At 39.8% G+C, this 17,877-nt stretch overlaps 1 protein-coding gene across 2 annotated transcripts in view; it reads left to right on the top strand.

The window, feature by feature from the left end:
* prl (prolactin) overlaps positions 1-7,078 on the top strand; it is a 32,315-nt gene extending 25,237 nt beyond the window's left edge. Inside the window, exons 3-7 of one of the 2 annotated variants that reach the window (XM_082530128.1) lie at positions 3,283-3,477; positions 4,486-4,598; positions 4,954-5,061; positions 5,800-5,982; positions 6,098-7,078. In XM_082530128.1, coding sequence (XP_082386254.1) covers positions 3,435-3,477; positions 4,486-4,598; positions 4,954-5,061; positions 5,800-5,982; positions 6,098-6,289 — 639 coding nt within the window. In that variant the 5' untranslated portion in view covers positions 3,283-3,434 and the 3' untranslated portion in view covers positions 6,290-7,078. Of the gene's footprint in view, positions 1-72; positions 3,478-4,485; positions 4,599-4,953; positions 5,062-5,799; positions 5,983-6,097 lie in introns of those variants that run through there. The other variant, XM_082530127.1, reaches the window with a different exon arrangement.
* Positions 7,079-17,877: the final 10,799 nt, after the last annotated feature.

The raw sequence follows: 17,877 nt of genomic DNA, 5'->3' as shown, positions 1-17,877 counted from the left end.
GGGAGTGGCGAGGTGGAATATGGAAAGTCAAAAGAGCAACAGCCTAAAAAAGAAGATGCTTCTGTTTGAGACACCATGGGGGTTAAAGGGAACTCAAGAGGAGGGGGGGGGATTCACATAAATGTGTAACATTTAATGCATAGCGTGCTGGCAGCACTGTGGTGCCCTGCAGCAAGGCCACCCTAACAGTCCATAAAACAATGAAATATGACTCTGGAGGTTCTCACATTTTTCTTTTTCTCTTATTCTGATTCATTTTTAGCTCATCTATGTGCAGCTTCCTCCCTCATACACGTAAGACCCTCAGGCCGCATGCTGACTTGGCATGATTTAAACACCGCATGCATATTTACTAAACATGCAAGCACACAGTCAGTGTTGCTCTGTGAGACAAAGCCAACAACATGAACTGTTTTCTTGACAATAAACAGGAATCTGCTGCCAGCAGGTAGAATACAAAAAAGTGTGTGTGCATGCTGGAGGTGGTGCTAAAATCAGAGGAGCCTTCAAAGTCAGTCTGTAGGTCACACATGAGACGCCTGCTGTGGTACTTTGGTAGTATAGTCTGAAAGGATAAGGTTGGGGGGGGGAGTGTATGGGAGGGCTGTTTAAAGCGAGCATCACATACATGACCTCTTGACTTTTGGAGAATGTGTCCACAAAGGGAACAGGAGCCCGTTTGATGAAACAGTCAACACCACATCACAAACGTGCCTTTTTGTGCTCGAGGCATCGATAAAAGATAGACGTCGCCACTGTCACGTCACAAACTGGTTTGGTGTTCATCGCCATCGCTGTCTTGATGATGACCCTACCATTACAAACTGTAGACTGTAGGTAAAACAGTAGAGCCACAGACTGTATGTAGAGACTGTATTGGTTAGGCAGTCCCATTATGAAGTCTCTTTTTACAATCAGAAGTCATGATGTGCATTGAGAAAATCTGACTACTCACTGATTGCTTAATGACTTGGTAGTCACAAAATCGTCATCAAATCGGCTTTACTGTCAAACAACACCTTTTATTCGTAGTTGCCCAAATGGCACAGGACCTGAGGTTGAGACAGAGCACAGAGCTCTAGAAACAATTGCTCATGTTCTTTAAGAAAGTGAAATGTTTGGTCTGTTTGCATTTAGACCCCTGAACTCCAACCCACCATGGCAGATTGTAATATTGTAGGTGCTGTTGCGTTCAATATAAAGCACAGTTGAAACAGCAATTGCTGTGAATTGGTGCTATATTAATAAAATCGTTTGGTTGGAACTTTCCACACAACGCTGAGCTGAGTTGTGGGATAAAAATGTTTGTAGTGTTTGCAACTTCAATCCACCAGTGCAGTCTGGAGTCCATCTGTAAACACTGGGATAATCCAGCCATCCATTTACTTAGCCTCTTATCCGAATCAGGCTCTTTCGGGGAGCCTTGAGTCAATCTCAGCTATTGACATGGGCAACCAGTCCATCCCAGGACTAAGAAAGAGAAAAAGACAAGAATTCAAACTCACATTCACACCTATGACCAGTTTAGAAACACCAGTTAAGCTTATATGAATGCATGTGGGAGGAAGCCTGGAGTACCTGAGAAGCCAGAAAACACAGCGACAAGATGCAAAGTCCACACACAAACGTCTCCATGGCATAACAACACCAAAAGGTGGCTAATTTATATAAACTTTTCATGTGGTATAGAGATGAAAACTCATAGATTAGCAAATCAGGCAGAGAAAGAGTAAAACCTTGTTGAAGGTGACCTGTGATGGTGATCTAGTGAAAATACTTTTTTGGGTTCGGGCATGGGAAAAGTTTCATCTTCATGAGTGGGCTCTAGGAAAGAGGCAGCGCCATAATCAGCTCTGCTAAAATCTCCATGGATTGCACACAAACCTGATGGAAAGAGCTGCTTGGAAAAAAATATCAATAAAATCATCATAAATTAAATCACAGCACCATTAAGAATGAGGTGATTACAGACTTTGTCGGTCGCCAAAGACGAGACCAACAAGGATCAATTGCTGATACTCTATAAAACGAGATGAAATCTCAGAAAAGCTGAATTTTACGTCATGTCGTTTGTTTTTTGTCACTTCTCACCAGTTAGCCCAGTAACCCCCCCCCCCACAAACACACACACACACCCTGGAAAAGGAATGGGGGATGTGTGTGTGTGTGTGTGTGTGTACTTCCGTGTTTGTCCAGCAGATGCCTCCACTGCCTGTATTTTGCAAAATGAGTTTGCGGGTGAGAAGAGCAAGGTCTAACTCTACTCAAAGGTTAAAAGCATACTAAATAGGCACAAGTATGACCTGGTGTACATAAGTATACTGTGTAATGCTTTATAATAACCATCAATAGTAATGCAAAGATACATGTTTAGTTGACAAGATTCAAGGTGTTATTTTTTTAATCGTTACCACTTTTATTTACTCTTCACTAATCATTAATAACTGAAAGTGTGATTTTAGTTCAAATATGATGTTTCTTAGTTTTGGCAACAGGTGCCTACAGAGAAATGATAAACAACAGCATGTGCACATCTCAGCAGTATTTGATGCCTGATGATCAGGATGGTCTCACTGATCAGTAATTAAACTTTTATTATGTAACAATATTTATCATTAACAAATACATAGCATGACATTTAAGATCTTACGTGCTTACTGAGTCTCTTCAGCTAAAACTGGTACGTATTACTAAGGAATTCATAATATTATTCTCATATTTTATTTATAACAATATTTTAATATTTTTCTAAATATTTGTGATTTGTAAAATACATTTGTAAGAAGATTAACGGTCAACTTACAAATTGTTTGGTCCCGCAGCTCATCCTGGTTATTAAAACTGAAGATTTTCATTTCTACTTTGACTTATGTCATGTCATCTAGATCATTTAATGAGAATTGTAAGTTTAATGGCTTAAATGGAAGAAGCTCAAGGACTGAAAAGATCAGTTGTAATCCAGGTGTGTTAGAGTTGTGTTAGAGTTTTCGTGTCCTGTGGGAGAACCTGTTGGTTGGTTACGTCAAACCTGCATGTGTCACGGCGCTTTTACAAAACTTTATGTGAGCATTTTTATTCATCCACCCAATCAGAATCAGGAACAAACATTTTCCACCTTACCCCACCACACACACACACACACACACACACACACACACACACACACACACACACACACACACACACACACACACACACACACACCTTATCAACCTGTGACTGCATCCTGTTGCATCCATTCAAAGCCCCTCCACCATGTTTCTCATTATAAACTGGTTCCAGCAAGTTCTTGACAATTAGCACACAGTCACCCTGCTCCTGCATAACCAAACAACTGGAGCCAAAGAACTATAAAATGGAGGCAAGATGGACCAAGAAGAAGAAAAAGCGACGAGGAGAAGAAGCGACGGCTAACGGACAGAAAAAGAAGAGAGATGGCTCAGAGAAGAACCAGTGGAACCAACCTCTTCATGACAGGTGAGCTCAGCGTAGCCGTTTTACTTCTGAAAACTGATTTGTACAGAACAGTCCACGATGCTTAGAATGGATCATTTGCTTTAAAAGAAAATGTTAGAAGTTAAAATCTGCGTTTATGAAAATGTAAATGTTCAGACCTGAGGTTCTACAGTTTTGTACCAACAAGATACAAATTTGTAAGCGTGATTATATTTAGAAACAACACTGTTACAAGTTTGCTCACCAGCACTGACAACCAAACTGCATAACATCAATATATGCATCTGTATCGCATATATTAAACGTAAATATCATCCTATTAACATTGTTTATTGCAGTGGTCTGATCATTTCTTTGCCCTATATAAACCAAATTTAGATTAGCTTTCAATAAAATTACATGACACGTACCATTCATTCACTAATATACTTTTTTCACTAAGTGTTCTTGCTTGTTATTCAACGTATTGTAGTAATTATTAAAAAAAAATATTTTTTTTGGTTTTTTTTAAGGGGATTTTAAAAAGTTATGTTTAAAAATGATTGCACCAGAGTTGGCTATTAATTTGTTTTTATTTATTTATTTATTATACTAGAAGTTAGAAAGCCATAATAATGTATTCTTAATGTATTTTTCAGTGCATAACATTTTGAATTAAATTAACCTAATAATTATAATGGCAGCACTGATGATGGCACTTTTGCATTGACTAAAGCCAGATTGAAAATCAGTTATCAGACCCAGCGTAATATTTATATTTATGATTAACAAGAAATTTTGTTTCTATAAATAAAGTATACCTTTTATAGATTAGATGCAGGTCAGAAATTTTAACTCAAACATAAAAGAAAAATAAGGAAAAACAAATGACAGCTGTACCTGTTGAATGATGCTCACATTCCACCCAGCCCCCCCCCCCGATAAGCAGACGTAAGAGAAAAAGAGGGAAAAAGCCAAAAGGACACCAAACTGTGGCCCTGCAGCTGCTTTCTCTAACTCTGCCTCCGCTCATCTTTTCATGCTTCACAGTGTTGTGTGTGGTGGCAATGTGCAGAGCCGTCCCCATCAACGAACTGCTCGAGCGAGCCTCTCAGCACTCTGACAAACTGCACTCGCTCAGCACGACGCTCACCCAGGAGCTGGTCTGTACCTGTTTGTGTGTGTGTGTTTGCACTGTAAATGAAATGTCACAGTCTCCCCAAACATAAAAAACACAAACTTCCTGTTTAAACCCGATGCTTCCTTATTAGCTTGACATGCAGTGCAGTGGGTCTGCTTGAAGCTGCCTCATCTTCAGGAACTATGCACTGAATTACAGCAAACAATTTTAACTGATCTATTCGAGCAGGACAATATTCATTTAATGTCCTGAAAAGTGGGGATTGAAAGCCTTTCTGTTTAATTAAAGCATTCTGCATCCTTACGTTCCATCACAGAGAAAAATCTGTTCGTTTTCTTTTTTTAAAGAGACTAACGCTCAACTTCTGTCCCTCCCAGGACTCTCACTTCCCTCCTATAGGCAGGGTGATCATGCCGCGTCCCGCAATGTGCCACACCTCCTCTCTACAGACGCCCATTGACAAGGACCAAGCACTTCAAGTATCGGTAAGTGCTTTTACTCCAGTATTGACATTATTGTTTGCTTCCATGTGCTTTAACCACATATTATTCAGTTTTGTATTTAACACCTTCCCCACTGTCTCTTATACATCAAATTGAATGTCAACCTTGCAAGCTCATGCGAAATACATTATATTCCAGAGACCCCTTTAAGCAGTAAGTCATTTAAAGAGTACTTTGAGAATGACTGTGTGGATTTGACTGTCTACAAAAGCTAATGAGAAAAAAAGGGGCATTTTCAACACAATTCAATGATATCTGTTTTATTTAGATGGAGCAAAGTCACAACAAGTTGCCTTTAGGTGCTTTATATTGTAGGGTAAAGACTAGAGAGAAAAAACCACAACAATCAGATGACCCCCTTGGTGACGGTGGGAAGGAAAAACTTCCTTTTTACAGAACTTCCTTTCGCAGAACCAGCCTCGGATTCAGCTGTGATCGATTTAGGGTAATCGGAGGTAAACAGGCCAAAAGAGACACTGTGGAAGAGAGCCTGAGTTTTATAATCGCTAATGATCAAATGCAGAGTGGTGTGTAAACACACAGACACTGAAAAGAGGAAACACTGAGTGCATCATGGGAAGTCCCCTGCCCCCCTTTTAACTTTAGTTAGACAAAAGTAAGAAATCTGTATCTGACTGACACAAATCTGCATACTGCTTCTGTTTTCCCACAAACATCTTCACCTTCTTGTGGTATTGTTTCTATTTATTTCTTGTCCAGGAGTCAGATTTGATGTCCCTGGCTCGCTCCCTCCTCCAAGCCTGGTCGGACCCTCTCGTACTCCTGTCCTCCTCCGCTAGTGCCCTGCCTCACCCAGCACAAAGCACCATATTCAACAAGATCCAGGAGATGCAGCAGTACTCCAAAAGTCTCAAGGATGGCCTAGATGTACTATCTAGCAAGGTGTGTAAGAGATGGCTGCAGGAGCTTTGGGGGGAAAATAAAAAGTTATTTTCATTTACAGTGCAAATACAAAATGTATCATTAAAATGATTTTTCCCGGCCTGTTTGTGTCCAGATGGGTTCATCTGCTCAGGCCATCACTTCACTGCCCTACCGAGGAGGCACCAGCCTCGGCCAGGACAAGATTACCAAGTTGATCAACTTCAACTTTCTGCTGTCCTGCCTCCGTCGGGACTCTCACAAGATTGACAGCTTCCTGAAAGTCCTACGCTGCCGGGCAGCAAAGATGCAACCAGAGATGTGCTGAAGAGTGGGTGTCCAGCCTGACTCTGTGGGGAGATTGTTCTGAAAGCTTGTACTGCCTATAGAATTATACATGGTACTATATTCCTACCTGCTGATTAGTTTTGCAACACGAGGATAAGGAGGAGTTATAAGTTACAAAAACACATAAAAATTGACCTTCTTGCTCCATTTCTCAGTGTGTATGTATAAATTAAAGCTGCTTTCAGCTGTTGCCTTATTCTCAAGGGGTTACCACAGTGGATCGCTCCCCTTGTTTAATTGTGTTTTATGCTGGATGGCCTTCCTGATGCAACCCCAAAGAAGTTTGTGTCTCCTCCTGGGATTATGCCAGGAGATCTTTTGCTTGTTTATGCACACGTGTAAACCTTTACACTATGGAGGATTGTTAAATAGTAGCCTTAAAGGTTAACAGATTTAAAGTATAGGAAGGGGAGCTGCAGACTGTTGTCCGACCTTAGTAATGTGTCATTGTCTTTCTTGATGGAGCACCTTTCCATTTTGATTTCCAGCTGGCCTGGCATTATGAAGTGACCAGACAGTGGTCACGAATGGAAGCAAATCGGTGTGTCAACCTGTGACTCCTCCTCATCCTTTTGTTGTGTTAAAGCAGTATCCCCACAAAGTCATACTACTAAAGGAGAAAATGAGTGGAGAATGTTTTCTTCCTAACTAATGCTTAATTAACTGCAGCATTTGCACTTTAGATTAAATGACATCTTTTAAAAAGCATTGTTGCCTTAGTGCCTTTTAACTGAACTGTTTCTTTTAAATCTGTATTTCATTAAAGTTTTTCTTGCACAGTAGAATGTTGTCACTTATTCTTTATTTTAATGGAAATCAGTAGCGTGCATGTAACAGCCTGAGCTCATTGATCTCACTATATAATCAGTGGAGTTCCACCGGGGTTCTGTTCTGTTTTCCTTAGGTAGTATTATCAAAAGGCACAGCATTTTCATTCTATGCAGATGATACCCAGCTTTATCTATCCATGAAGCCAGATGACACACACCAGTTAGTTAAACTAGTGGAAGTATACCATCAACACTGACACAAATACAAGAAAACAGCCTTTGAATAGCTGTCCACTGTAGTTAGCACTATTCAATTTAATTCAATTTTATTTATATAGCGCCAAATCACAACAAAAGTCGCCTCAAGGCGCTTCATAAGAGAAAAACCCAACAATCATATGACCCCCTATGAGCAAGCACTTTGGCGACAGCGGGAAGGAAAACTCCCTTTTAACAGGAAGAAACCTCAGGCAGAACCAGGCTCAGGGAGGGGCGGGGCCATCTGCTGCGACCGGTTGGGGTGAGAGAAGGAAGACAGGATAAAGACATGCTGTGGAAGAGAGACAGAGGTTAATAACAGATATGATTCAATGCAGAGAGGTCTGTGAACACATAGTGAGTGAGAAAGGTGACTGGAAAGGAAAAACTCAATGCATCATGGGAATCCCCGGCAGCCTACGTCTATTGCAGCATAACTAAGGGAGGATTCAGGGTCACCTGGTCCAGCCCTAACTATATGCTTTAGCAAAAAGGAAAGTTTGAAGCCTAATCTTGAAAGTAGAGATAGTGTCTGTCTCCCGAATCCAAACTGGAAGCTGGTTCCACAGAAGAGGGGCCTGAAAACTGAAGGCTCTGCCTCCCATTCTACTTTTAAATACTCTAGGAACAACAAGTAGGCCTGCAGAGCGAGAGCGAAGTGCTCTAATAGGGTGATATGGTACTACAAGGTCATTAAGATAAGATGGGGCCTGATTATTTAAGACCTTGTATGTGAGGAGCAGGATTTTGAATTCAATTCTGGACTTAACAGGAAGCCAATGAAGGGAAGCCAAAACAGGAGAAATCTGCTCTCTCTTTCTAGTCCCTGTCAGGACTCTTGCTGCAGCATTTTGGATTAGCTGAAGGCTTTTCAGGGAGTTTTTTGGACATCCTGATAATAATGAATTACAGTCGTCCAGCCTGGAAGTAATAAATGCATGAACTAGTTTTTCAGCGTCACTCTGAGACAGGATATTTCTAATTTTAGAGATGTTGTTCAAATGGAAGAACGCAGTCTTACATATTTGTTTAATATGTGCGTTGAAGGACATGTCCTGGTCAAAAATGACTCCAAGGTTCCTCACAGCGTTACTGGAGGCCAAGGTAATGCCATCCAGAGTAAGAATCTGCTTAGATACCATATTTCTAAGATTTTCAGGGCCGAGTACAATAACCTCAGTTTTATCTGAATTAAGAAGCAGAAAGTTAGCGGCCATCCAGCTCTTTATGTCTTAAGACATTCCTGCAGTTTAACTAATTGGTGTGTGTTATCTGGCTTCATGGACAGATAGAGCTGGGTGTCATCTGCATAGCAGTGTAAATGTATGCTATGTCTTCTAATGATGCTGCCTAAGGGAAGCATGTATAATGTAAACAGAATTGGTCCTAGCACTGAACCCTGTGGAACTCCATAATTAACCTCAGTGTGTGAAGAGGACTCTCCATTTACATGCACAAACTGGAGTCTATTAGATAGATATGATACAAACCACTGCAGTGTTCTAATCGCTCTAATAGGATATTGTGGTCGACAGTATCGAATGCTGCACTAAGGTCTAGCAGGACAAGCACAGAGATGAGTCCACTGTCAGAGGCCATAAGAAGATCATTTGTAACCTTCACTAAAGCTGTTTCTGTGCTGTGATGAGCTCTGAAACCTGACTGAAACTCTTCAAATAAACCATTCCTCTGCAGATGATCTGTTAGCTGTTTGACAACTACTCTTTCAAGGATTTTTGATATGAAAGGAAGGTTGGAGATTGGCCTATAATTAGCTAAGACTGCTGGGTCTAGAGATGGCTTTTTGAGTAAAGGTTTAACTACAGCCAGCTTGAAGGCCTGTGGTACATAGCCGATCATTAGAGATAGGTTGATCATATTTAAGATCGAAGAATTAATTAATGGCAGGACTTCTTTGAGCAGTTTTGTAGGAATGGGGTCTAAAAGACACGTTGATGGTTTGGAAGAAGTAATTATTGAAGTTAACTCAGAAAGATCAATTGGAGAAAAAGAGTCTAACTTAACATCAATGGTACTAAGAGTAGCTGTAGATAATATTACATCTGTGGGGTGATTACTGGTAATTTTTTCTCTAATGATAAAAATTTTATTTGTGAAGAAGTTCATGAAGTCATTACTAGTTAACGTTAAAGGGATTGTTGGCTCAACAGAGCTCTGACTTTTTGTCAGCCTGGCTACAGTGCTGAAGAGAAACCTGGGGTTGTTCTGATTTTCTTCAATCAGTGATGAATAGTAAGATGTTCTGGCTTTGCGGAGGGCTTTCTTATAAAGCAGCAAACTATGGGTGAAGGGGTTAAACACATGTGTAGGACTGCTTTCTTGCATTTGCACAATATCTCTAAATAATACCTCTATGTCTCAGAGTAATGCTGAAAAACTAGTTCATATATTTATTACTTCTACTGGCCTACTGTAATTGATTATTATAAAGATGTCCTAAAAGTACTGATGGGGAAAGAGCATGCATATTTCACCCATATTCGCTTTGCTTCATTGCCCCCCTGCTGAGTCCTAAATTGAATTTAAAATCCTTCTAGTCACATACAATGTCTTGAATAATCAGGCCTTATCTTATCTTAAATACCTTAGAGTAGTGTATCACCCCAATAGAGTAATTTGCGTTTCCCTATGATATTGAATAGAAAGCACAGCCTTCAGTTTTCAGGGCTCTCTTCCGTGGAAACATCTCCCAATTTGGATATGGGAGACAACTTTTGTGATTAGGCTTAAGACTTTAAACTCAAAGCTTTTTGATATAGCATATAGTTAGGGCTGGAGGAGGTGACCCTGAATCCTTCCTTAGTTACCCTGCAATAGGTCTAGGCTGCTTGGGGCTTGATGCACTGTGTTTCTACTCCATTTTGCATTTAATCATTAATTAATGTGCTGGCCTTAATTTTTAATTATTAATCATAGGCTCTCTTCCACAGTGTGTATTTTGTCCTATGTTCCTTCCTTTACTCCGACTGGTAGCAGCAGATGGCTGCTTCTCCCTGAGCCTGGTTCTGCTGGAGTTTTTCCCTTCCCACTGTCGCCATGTGCTTGATTGGTGTTGCTTGATTGTTGGGTCTTTCCCTGTATTATTGTAGGGTCTCTTCCTTACAATAAAACCTTGATGTGACTGTTGTGATTTGGCGATGTACAAATGAAACTGAATTGAATAGGACTACAGAAGCATTGTCAGTGACACAAATGCATTGGTGGTGGACTGGGACTGTATACGGCTCATTCCATCCAAAGTCATCAAATTTAAAAAAAAAGAAAGAACCCTTCCCACCATCACAAATCGTCCTTAAAATGTTCCAGTTGAAAGATATACTTTCTAATAAGATTCGTGCAAAACTTCTTGTTAACAATATATTAGTTATAGATGCATCAAATTTGTCCTCATATTAACTCACGTTCAGAGTAGAGCGAGAATCTCACACTTTTTAAAGAGAAAGAGAGAAATTCTTCCACAAATAGTGACATAGTTACTGCAGAGTAACAATGTCACTATTTCTGGACAACTGCAGAGGGCGCTCAACAACCTTGTTTTTATTTTGGAGCATAAGTAGAATACAGCCGTTGAGCCCCACACTGCAAAGAGAGGTGCACCTGATGAATCACTCTTATCAGTGCACGCACTCGTGCTGATTGCAACTACTTGCAATTGGTCATCAAACATTGAGTGCAATTTCTGAGCAGCCATCGATGTTTCCTAATCACAAAAAGCTGCAGTTCTATGTTCACTCTAATGTGACTGAGCCATTGGCAAACTGGCAGCAATATTTTTAAACTTGAAAAAAAAATTGGTTCACCTCTTTGCTTTTAGGCTTTTGGATAAAAATGCACAGACCTGCTTTATTTTAAACTCCATGTACAGCTGCCAACTGAGAGAACAATGTTTTGTGTGTTTTTGTGTGGAGATGATTATTATATGTAGCATAATGATATAAGTGGTTATAACTCATTATTCATATATAGGGATTGAAAAAGGCCTGTTCTTGGAAAAAACAGGACATCCCTCCTTTCAGAGCATTTGAAATTCTATATAATTGGTTTAAAAGCAAAGACAGTCAAACTGATGGTTCCAGGTCTCATTGTTTAACTAAGATCTTATTTTATTTTAACAGAGAAACAAATTGTGACCCTGAAGTAACATTTCTGTAAAGGTTTGATGAGAAAAACTGACATCCCTATAGTAACCCTTAAAAAAATTATCTAAAAATTAAATTTTTAGAAAGTAGCATCAATTGGTGATTATAAATTTCCCATAGCTTTGAATATGACTGCGAATGGTCTGCCTGCAGTTTAAACTGCCAAAAGTCATGTCCACCTCATTTCATCCATTACTTACTGCTACGTGCATTAACTATTCATTTTTGGGAATTAAAGTAGCGGCAGGTTATTTGGGAGCTGAAGAGGAATAAAGAATCTCATCAGGATTTAGAATATCTGCCCTCTATGTGTCACCTCAGTATTATCCCCACTTGTCTTTTTAAAGAAGTCTTTGACACTATTGGACACGGAAAAAAACAAATCTTGATGCAACAGTTCTTTCAAATTTTAGGCCAATCTCATTAAACTTCCTTTCCTGTCCAAAGTCCAGGAGAAAAATTGAAATAAATGAAATATTTCAGTTCAGGTTTACATTGCGCTGAAACTGTGTTTTTAAAAGTTTTTAATGATCTTTTAATAATTGCTGCCTCAGGTAACTGCCATTTTAGTGCTTTTCAACCTTTAGTTTTTCATTTGAGGAACAAATAAATTCTGTTGTAAAAGAACCGCCTTTGAATATTCTAGAAAGTTGATTTTCTTAATCTAAAAGCAACACAGCAGCACTTTTTTAAGACCGGTGAGTAATGGCTGTACATTTCAGGAGAGAACTCTCTAGTATATATGAAGGACAGACAAGAAGCACTGTCTGCTAGAGTTTAACAAATGTCCTCCTCACAAACCTAGGCTTGGATAGATAAGGGAAGCATATCTGCACATAACATGCACCCACGCATCCTTCTTCCTCAGCTGCTGTGTTTATGCTTTCATGTATCTGTCCTGATTCCAGAGTTGGCGTTCAGTTTGAGCTCCAGTCTGCAGTCTGCTCTATTTTTAGCTCTGAGGCAGGAGGTGCTAAGTGAGGCAGCCGTCCCAGAAGTTCACAGTGAAAAGAAGCACATCTCTCTGAGGCACAGCATGATGGGAAAAGGAAACATGGAAAAATGGTGATCCTATACTTTGTCCATTGACTTGCACACCTGGGAGCTTCAGAAGAACCTGTTTAACTGTAACAATTAGCACTATGACTGAGTTAATATGTATCTTTTTAGCCTACATGAGTAAATAAAAAACTGACATTCGTCTGAAAATTGGGTTGCCGGGGTAGAAATATCATGAGTAGATAGGCATAGCACTCCATATCACAACATAACCACTTTTACAGGATGCGCTCATTGAGAAAAAGTCCCACTGTGTTCGGTAATGTTTGGAGAAGTTTGAATTTTGATCTCGTCTTCTTGAAGTATCAAAGGAAAACCCAAGCAACTCAAAGGGATCATGGATTAATAAAAAAGTTTAGCGATTCTGATTCCATTATTTATATCATTTATTGATTTCATTCCTAATTGATCCTTGTGATTTCTCACTGGGCTCTCATTGGCTCAGCTTTGAGAGTCACCACTATCGCTAAGCAGCAAAAACATTACATTTATGCATTTATGTGATCAGTGTTGGTCATTACTCAAAAAAGTCATGTACTACACATATTACACAGAACTGCTTTCTTAAAAGTGATGCAGTAATTACTCCCAGGAGAAAGTAATTCATTACATTACTTGTTATATTACTTTCACGTTTCTCTGTAAAATGACCTGAACTGCATTGTCTCATAATTATCATTTAACATTGTAAACATATAGGGTGTAGTCCCACACACCAACGCAGTTCTTTATCCTTATGAGGACACACATATCATCTTTTTCTTAGGTGGTGATAGCCGCAGTGATTCTACTTTACCTGAACAGGTAGAAACAGAGGCTGCCTCATAGGACAGCCAGATTACATATATGTGACGTTATAAAATATGATGCATTATTTTAGATTAAACAAAATATAAAGGTGAACCCAACCTTAAACATTTGCAGCAGTTATATTAATTAATAATAATATATAATATTATATTATAATGCATTAAGACCTCACAGTCAAAGGGTCAGGAAACAGAGACACACAGTTTTAGAAACTCTGCCTATCTTGCTGGAGACAATAGCTTTATTTAAGATAAGATAAGATAAACCTTTATTAGTTCCACATGTGAGAAATGTTTTGGTCATGGCAGAGAGTACAAAGAAACCTAATAGAATAGAATAAGATAAAATAGAATAACATACTATACAAAATATTAAAATACTTTGTTATGTTAGAAAATTGCTCTTGGTAATATTGCACAGGGTGAAACAGGGTGAAAGTTACCATTGTGCATTGGATGTGTGTGTGTGTGTGTGTGTGTGTGTGTGTGTGTGTGTGTGTGTGTGTGTGTGTGTGTGTGTGTGGTCATCTGCAGAGACCATGTTGTGGAGTCTGACAGCAGTAGGAAGGAAAGACCTGTGAAATCTCTCCGTCCCACACCGTGGGTGCTGCAGCCACTGAAGGAGCTGCTCAGTGCTGTCACAGTCTGCTGCATGGGGTGGGAGATGTTGTCCAACAGGTATTGACAGCTTAGCCACCATTCTCCTGTCACTCACCACCTCCACTGGGTCCAGAGGGCATCCTAGAACAGAGCTGGCCCTTCTGATCCGCCTGTTCAGTCTCTTCCTATCCCCGGCAGAGAGGCTGCCACCCCAGCAGACCACACCGTAAAAGATGGCTGAGGCCACCACAGAGTCATAGAAGGTCTTCAGGAGTGGGCCCTTCACTCCGAAAGACCTGAGTCTCCGCAGCAGGTACAGCCTGCTCTGCCCTTTCCTGTAGAGGGTGCCTGAATTGTGAGTCCAGTCCAGTTTATTGTTCAGATGAACAATGAAGTACCTGTAGCTGTTCACAGCCTCGATGTCGATACCTTGGATGTTAAGCGGTTGCAGTTGAGGATGTTTGTGCCTGTGGAAGTCTACCACCAGCTCCTTGGATTTTCTAATGTTTTTCTAGTTATATAGAATAAAGAAATAAATTCATCATTGCTTCACAAAATATTAGCATTGTATTAGATGATGTATGAGGTGAGGAAACGTAAAAGTGTAATGTGTCCATATGAGAAATAGGTTCTCAGTATGCTAACATGTCAGCATATGAGTGAGTCATTCATATATACATGTATGCAGTTTAAGAACTTACATACATAAAGAATAAACCATACAATGAAACAATCAACAATGAAACAATCTTTTTTAAAATGCTTATTTTCAAACAGTTTATTTTCATAGAATGAAATTATTAAATTATAAACTAAGTATAACAGCTGCTGGTTGTTAAACAGCGCCTCCACTGGTGGGTTTGGAGCTGAGGAGGACCTCAGGAAGAAGCTGCTGCTTTTGCTTCTATGTAGCCAGCGTGGTTGATTTCATCGTATTTTACTGTGCTGAATGTTCACATTGGTTGGGATGACTTTAGGTTTGATTAGGAGTCACATTCAAGTTGAATTTTAGTCCATTTGATTTACATAGCACCACTAACAATTGTCTTATATTATAAAGTAAAAACCCTACAGTAATAGATCAAACAATCCTCTCAGACCAAACACTTGGGGACAGTGAGGAGGAAAAACTCCCTTTTAACAGGAAGAAACCTGACACCTGATGGGAGAGCACAGAAAAATGTTACTGAGATGCAGTCGGGACATTTTAACTCACTCAGAGGGAAAGACAAGAGTGGAGCAGAAGTGCTCAGTGCATGATGGCAGGTTAACCAGCAGTTGTAGCCTGTAAGGATGGGTCACGGACAGCTGATTGATCTGTAACTATAAATAAATATTTATTAAAGAAGAAAGTTTTGTGTCTAATCTTAGAAGAAGAGAGTGTCTGTGTTCTGAATTCAAACTGGGACCTGGTTCCACAGAGGGGCAGACTACATCCCATTCAACTTTTAGAAACTCAAAGAACCACCAGAGTGAACAACTTTCTCTGCAGCAACACAGCTCATGACTTTTTAACAGTGGCTCCCTGTCCTGGTACTCCTATAACATAACCATACACTGTCACATGGGATGAGCCGTGTGGAGAAAATAAATGAGGATCCAAGTGCAGGCACTCGCTGAGATGTGAAGGTGGTTTATTGTAAAATAAAGCACAAGGTGAAAAATGGCAAAACGGAACTAAAGATAATCTGAACTGGGAAAAACTAAACAGCAAACATGAACACGAACATGAGGGAGGGTGAGCAGAGGCACAGGAAGGTGGACGGCAGGGAAAACACACGGAGAATACACAGTAGGGTCACAGTTGACTCACACACAGACCAGCAACTAGTACACGAGTAGACATGACTTACATACACACAAAAGAACACAGGGAGATTACAAACAGGTGGGGAACACAGCTGGGAGTAATTGACAAGACGAGACAGGGGAAGCAAAGCTGAATACACTGACATCAGACATGAACCTTCAAAGTAAAACAGGAAACAAGAGACAATTCTCAAGACACAGACTTGACACTGAACTAAAAGGGACACCTGGAAAACTCAGACCCGATACTGACACAGAACCAAAACCTACGAACAAACAAAGACATCAAGAAATCAAAGATTAACAATACAAAACAGAAAACGCTGGGTCACCGACCCAGGACCGTGACATTGCAATCTACACTACAGCTCAAAAGTCTGAAGTGAATTAGAAACGTCTTATTTTCTCACAACAGTGAAATTCTCTTTAATGTTTTACTAAATTATTGGAAATGTAAAGAAATATAAACAATCACTGGTAACATTTATCATAAGTAACGAATGAGATTTAGTGAAATATCTACATAAGTGCACTGTTATGTGGTAAAGTTTCACAGGATTATTTGCAGATAGTTATGAATCCAGGATAAACACTGTGGGCTCCAGGAGACGGGGCAGAGGTACTGCAGGCTGTCTGAAGGCACACTCACACACTGTCACAGAAGAGTGCAGGGATCCAAACAAGCTGACTCCAAACTTTTACATGTGTACGTGTGTCTGTAACTGATCAGGATTTTTAGTTGTGTCTATCATCAAAAACTGAGTTGAAGTGTTTTAACTCTGATGGCAAACTCTCCCTAACACGTCCACTTCATGCATGCTTCCTGACCTGTCACGCTCATCAGTGGCTCATGGATGTCTGTACTTGACCACAGAGGCAGAGCATCGTTCAATCCTGCCAGCTGCCTATCTAGGGAGCATTTCAAGGATGACAGACTCCACTTTCTCTGCAGCAAGACAGCTCATAACGTTTTAACAGTGTCTCCCTGTCCTCATACTTCTATATCATCTTCTATAATAGATCTACAAATCTACACTACAGCTCAGAAGTGTGGAGAGAATTTAAAATGTGTTGTTTTCTGAAAACGTGTAAATCCTGTTTGATGTTTAGTGTGGGATTATAATATTATCTTATGCCATGTTATACCCCTGATTAATGATTGTGAAATTATTATGTAGTTTTAGTTTGCATTATTCTCCTGAATTAGAAGAAGGTGATAACTCTTGCATTAGTTAAACTGATTTGCATTACATTAGACTGCTGATTTATTGTGAATGGATGATATTGTTTTATGATGCACTATACTGCTGAGTTAAGAAGAGAATATTGTGTGCAGAGAGTCAGGGCCTTGGTGCTCTGATAGCAGAGGAGACAGAGCACATTCCACAGGAGGTTCACCCCACCACCTTGTTGGGAGCAGAAAAACAAGGAGCCGAGGTCATAACTTAGGCGCTGTGTGAGAGAAAGAATGTGAATGTTTAGGCTTTTACGACTAGGTGTGGGCCACTAGAGGCTATAAGAGTTTGAGTAACCCTCCACCAGTTTGAGATTTGCTGTGACCCTCTGCATGCATGTCTCCCCATCCGGATGGTTTATGCTCATAAAGTGTTGAATTGTATGGAATTAAAGATTGTTGATTGAGCATTGATACACCGAGTATTGTCCTTCCTTCAGCCCAAAGATCGAAAGAATTGGGAGGATTTAACATTAGTAACAGCAAATTAGTCAGAAATGTAAAAATATGAATGTTTAACAGTAACTTTGATCATGAATCATGGATGGGGTTTAATGAAACATCTACACGTGTACAGAGGCCCGTTTTCAACAATAACACCTCATTTGTTCCATTATGTAACCAACTGTCTGTTTATCATGTTAAAGCCCAACTAATCAGTCAACAAACTTTTATCGAAGGACATCAACACTGACCAAAATTATTTTGTCAACTAAGATAGTAATACATTTTGTCACATTAGAGTCTTGAACGCCCCATTTTCTCTTCCTTATTGTGATTACATCAAGTTTGCACTTTTCTATAAAAACACTGGCACTCACATATCTTCAAAACCCTCGGGTTTTTTTTCTCAGTTTCACAAATGGAAT

The sequence above is a fragment of the Aulonocara stuartgranti genome (genome assembly GCF_965226115.1).
Source record: "Aulonocara stuartgranti genome assembly, chromosome: 4".
Taxonomy (NCBI): domain Eukaryota; kingdom Metazoa; phylum Chordata; class Actinopteri; order Cichliformes; family Cichlidae; genus Aulonocara; species Aulonocara stuartgranti.
Note: the sequence above shows the minus strand (reverse complement) of the source record. Positions and strands in the feature narration are given on the sequence as shown.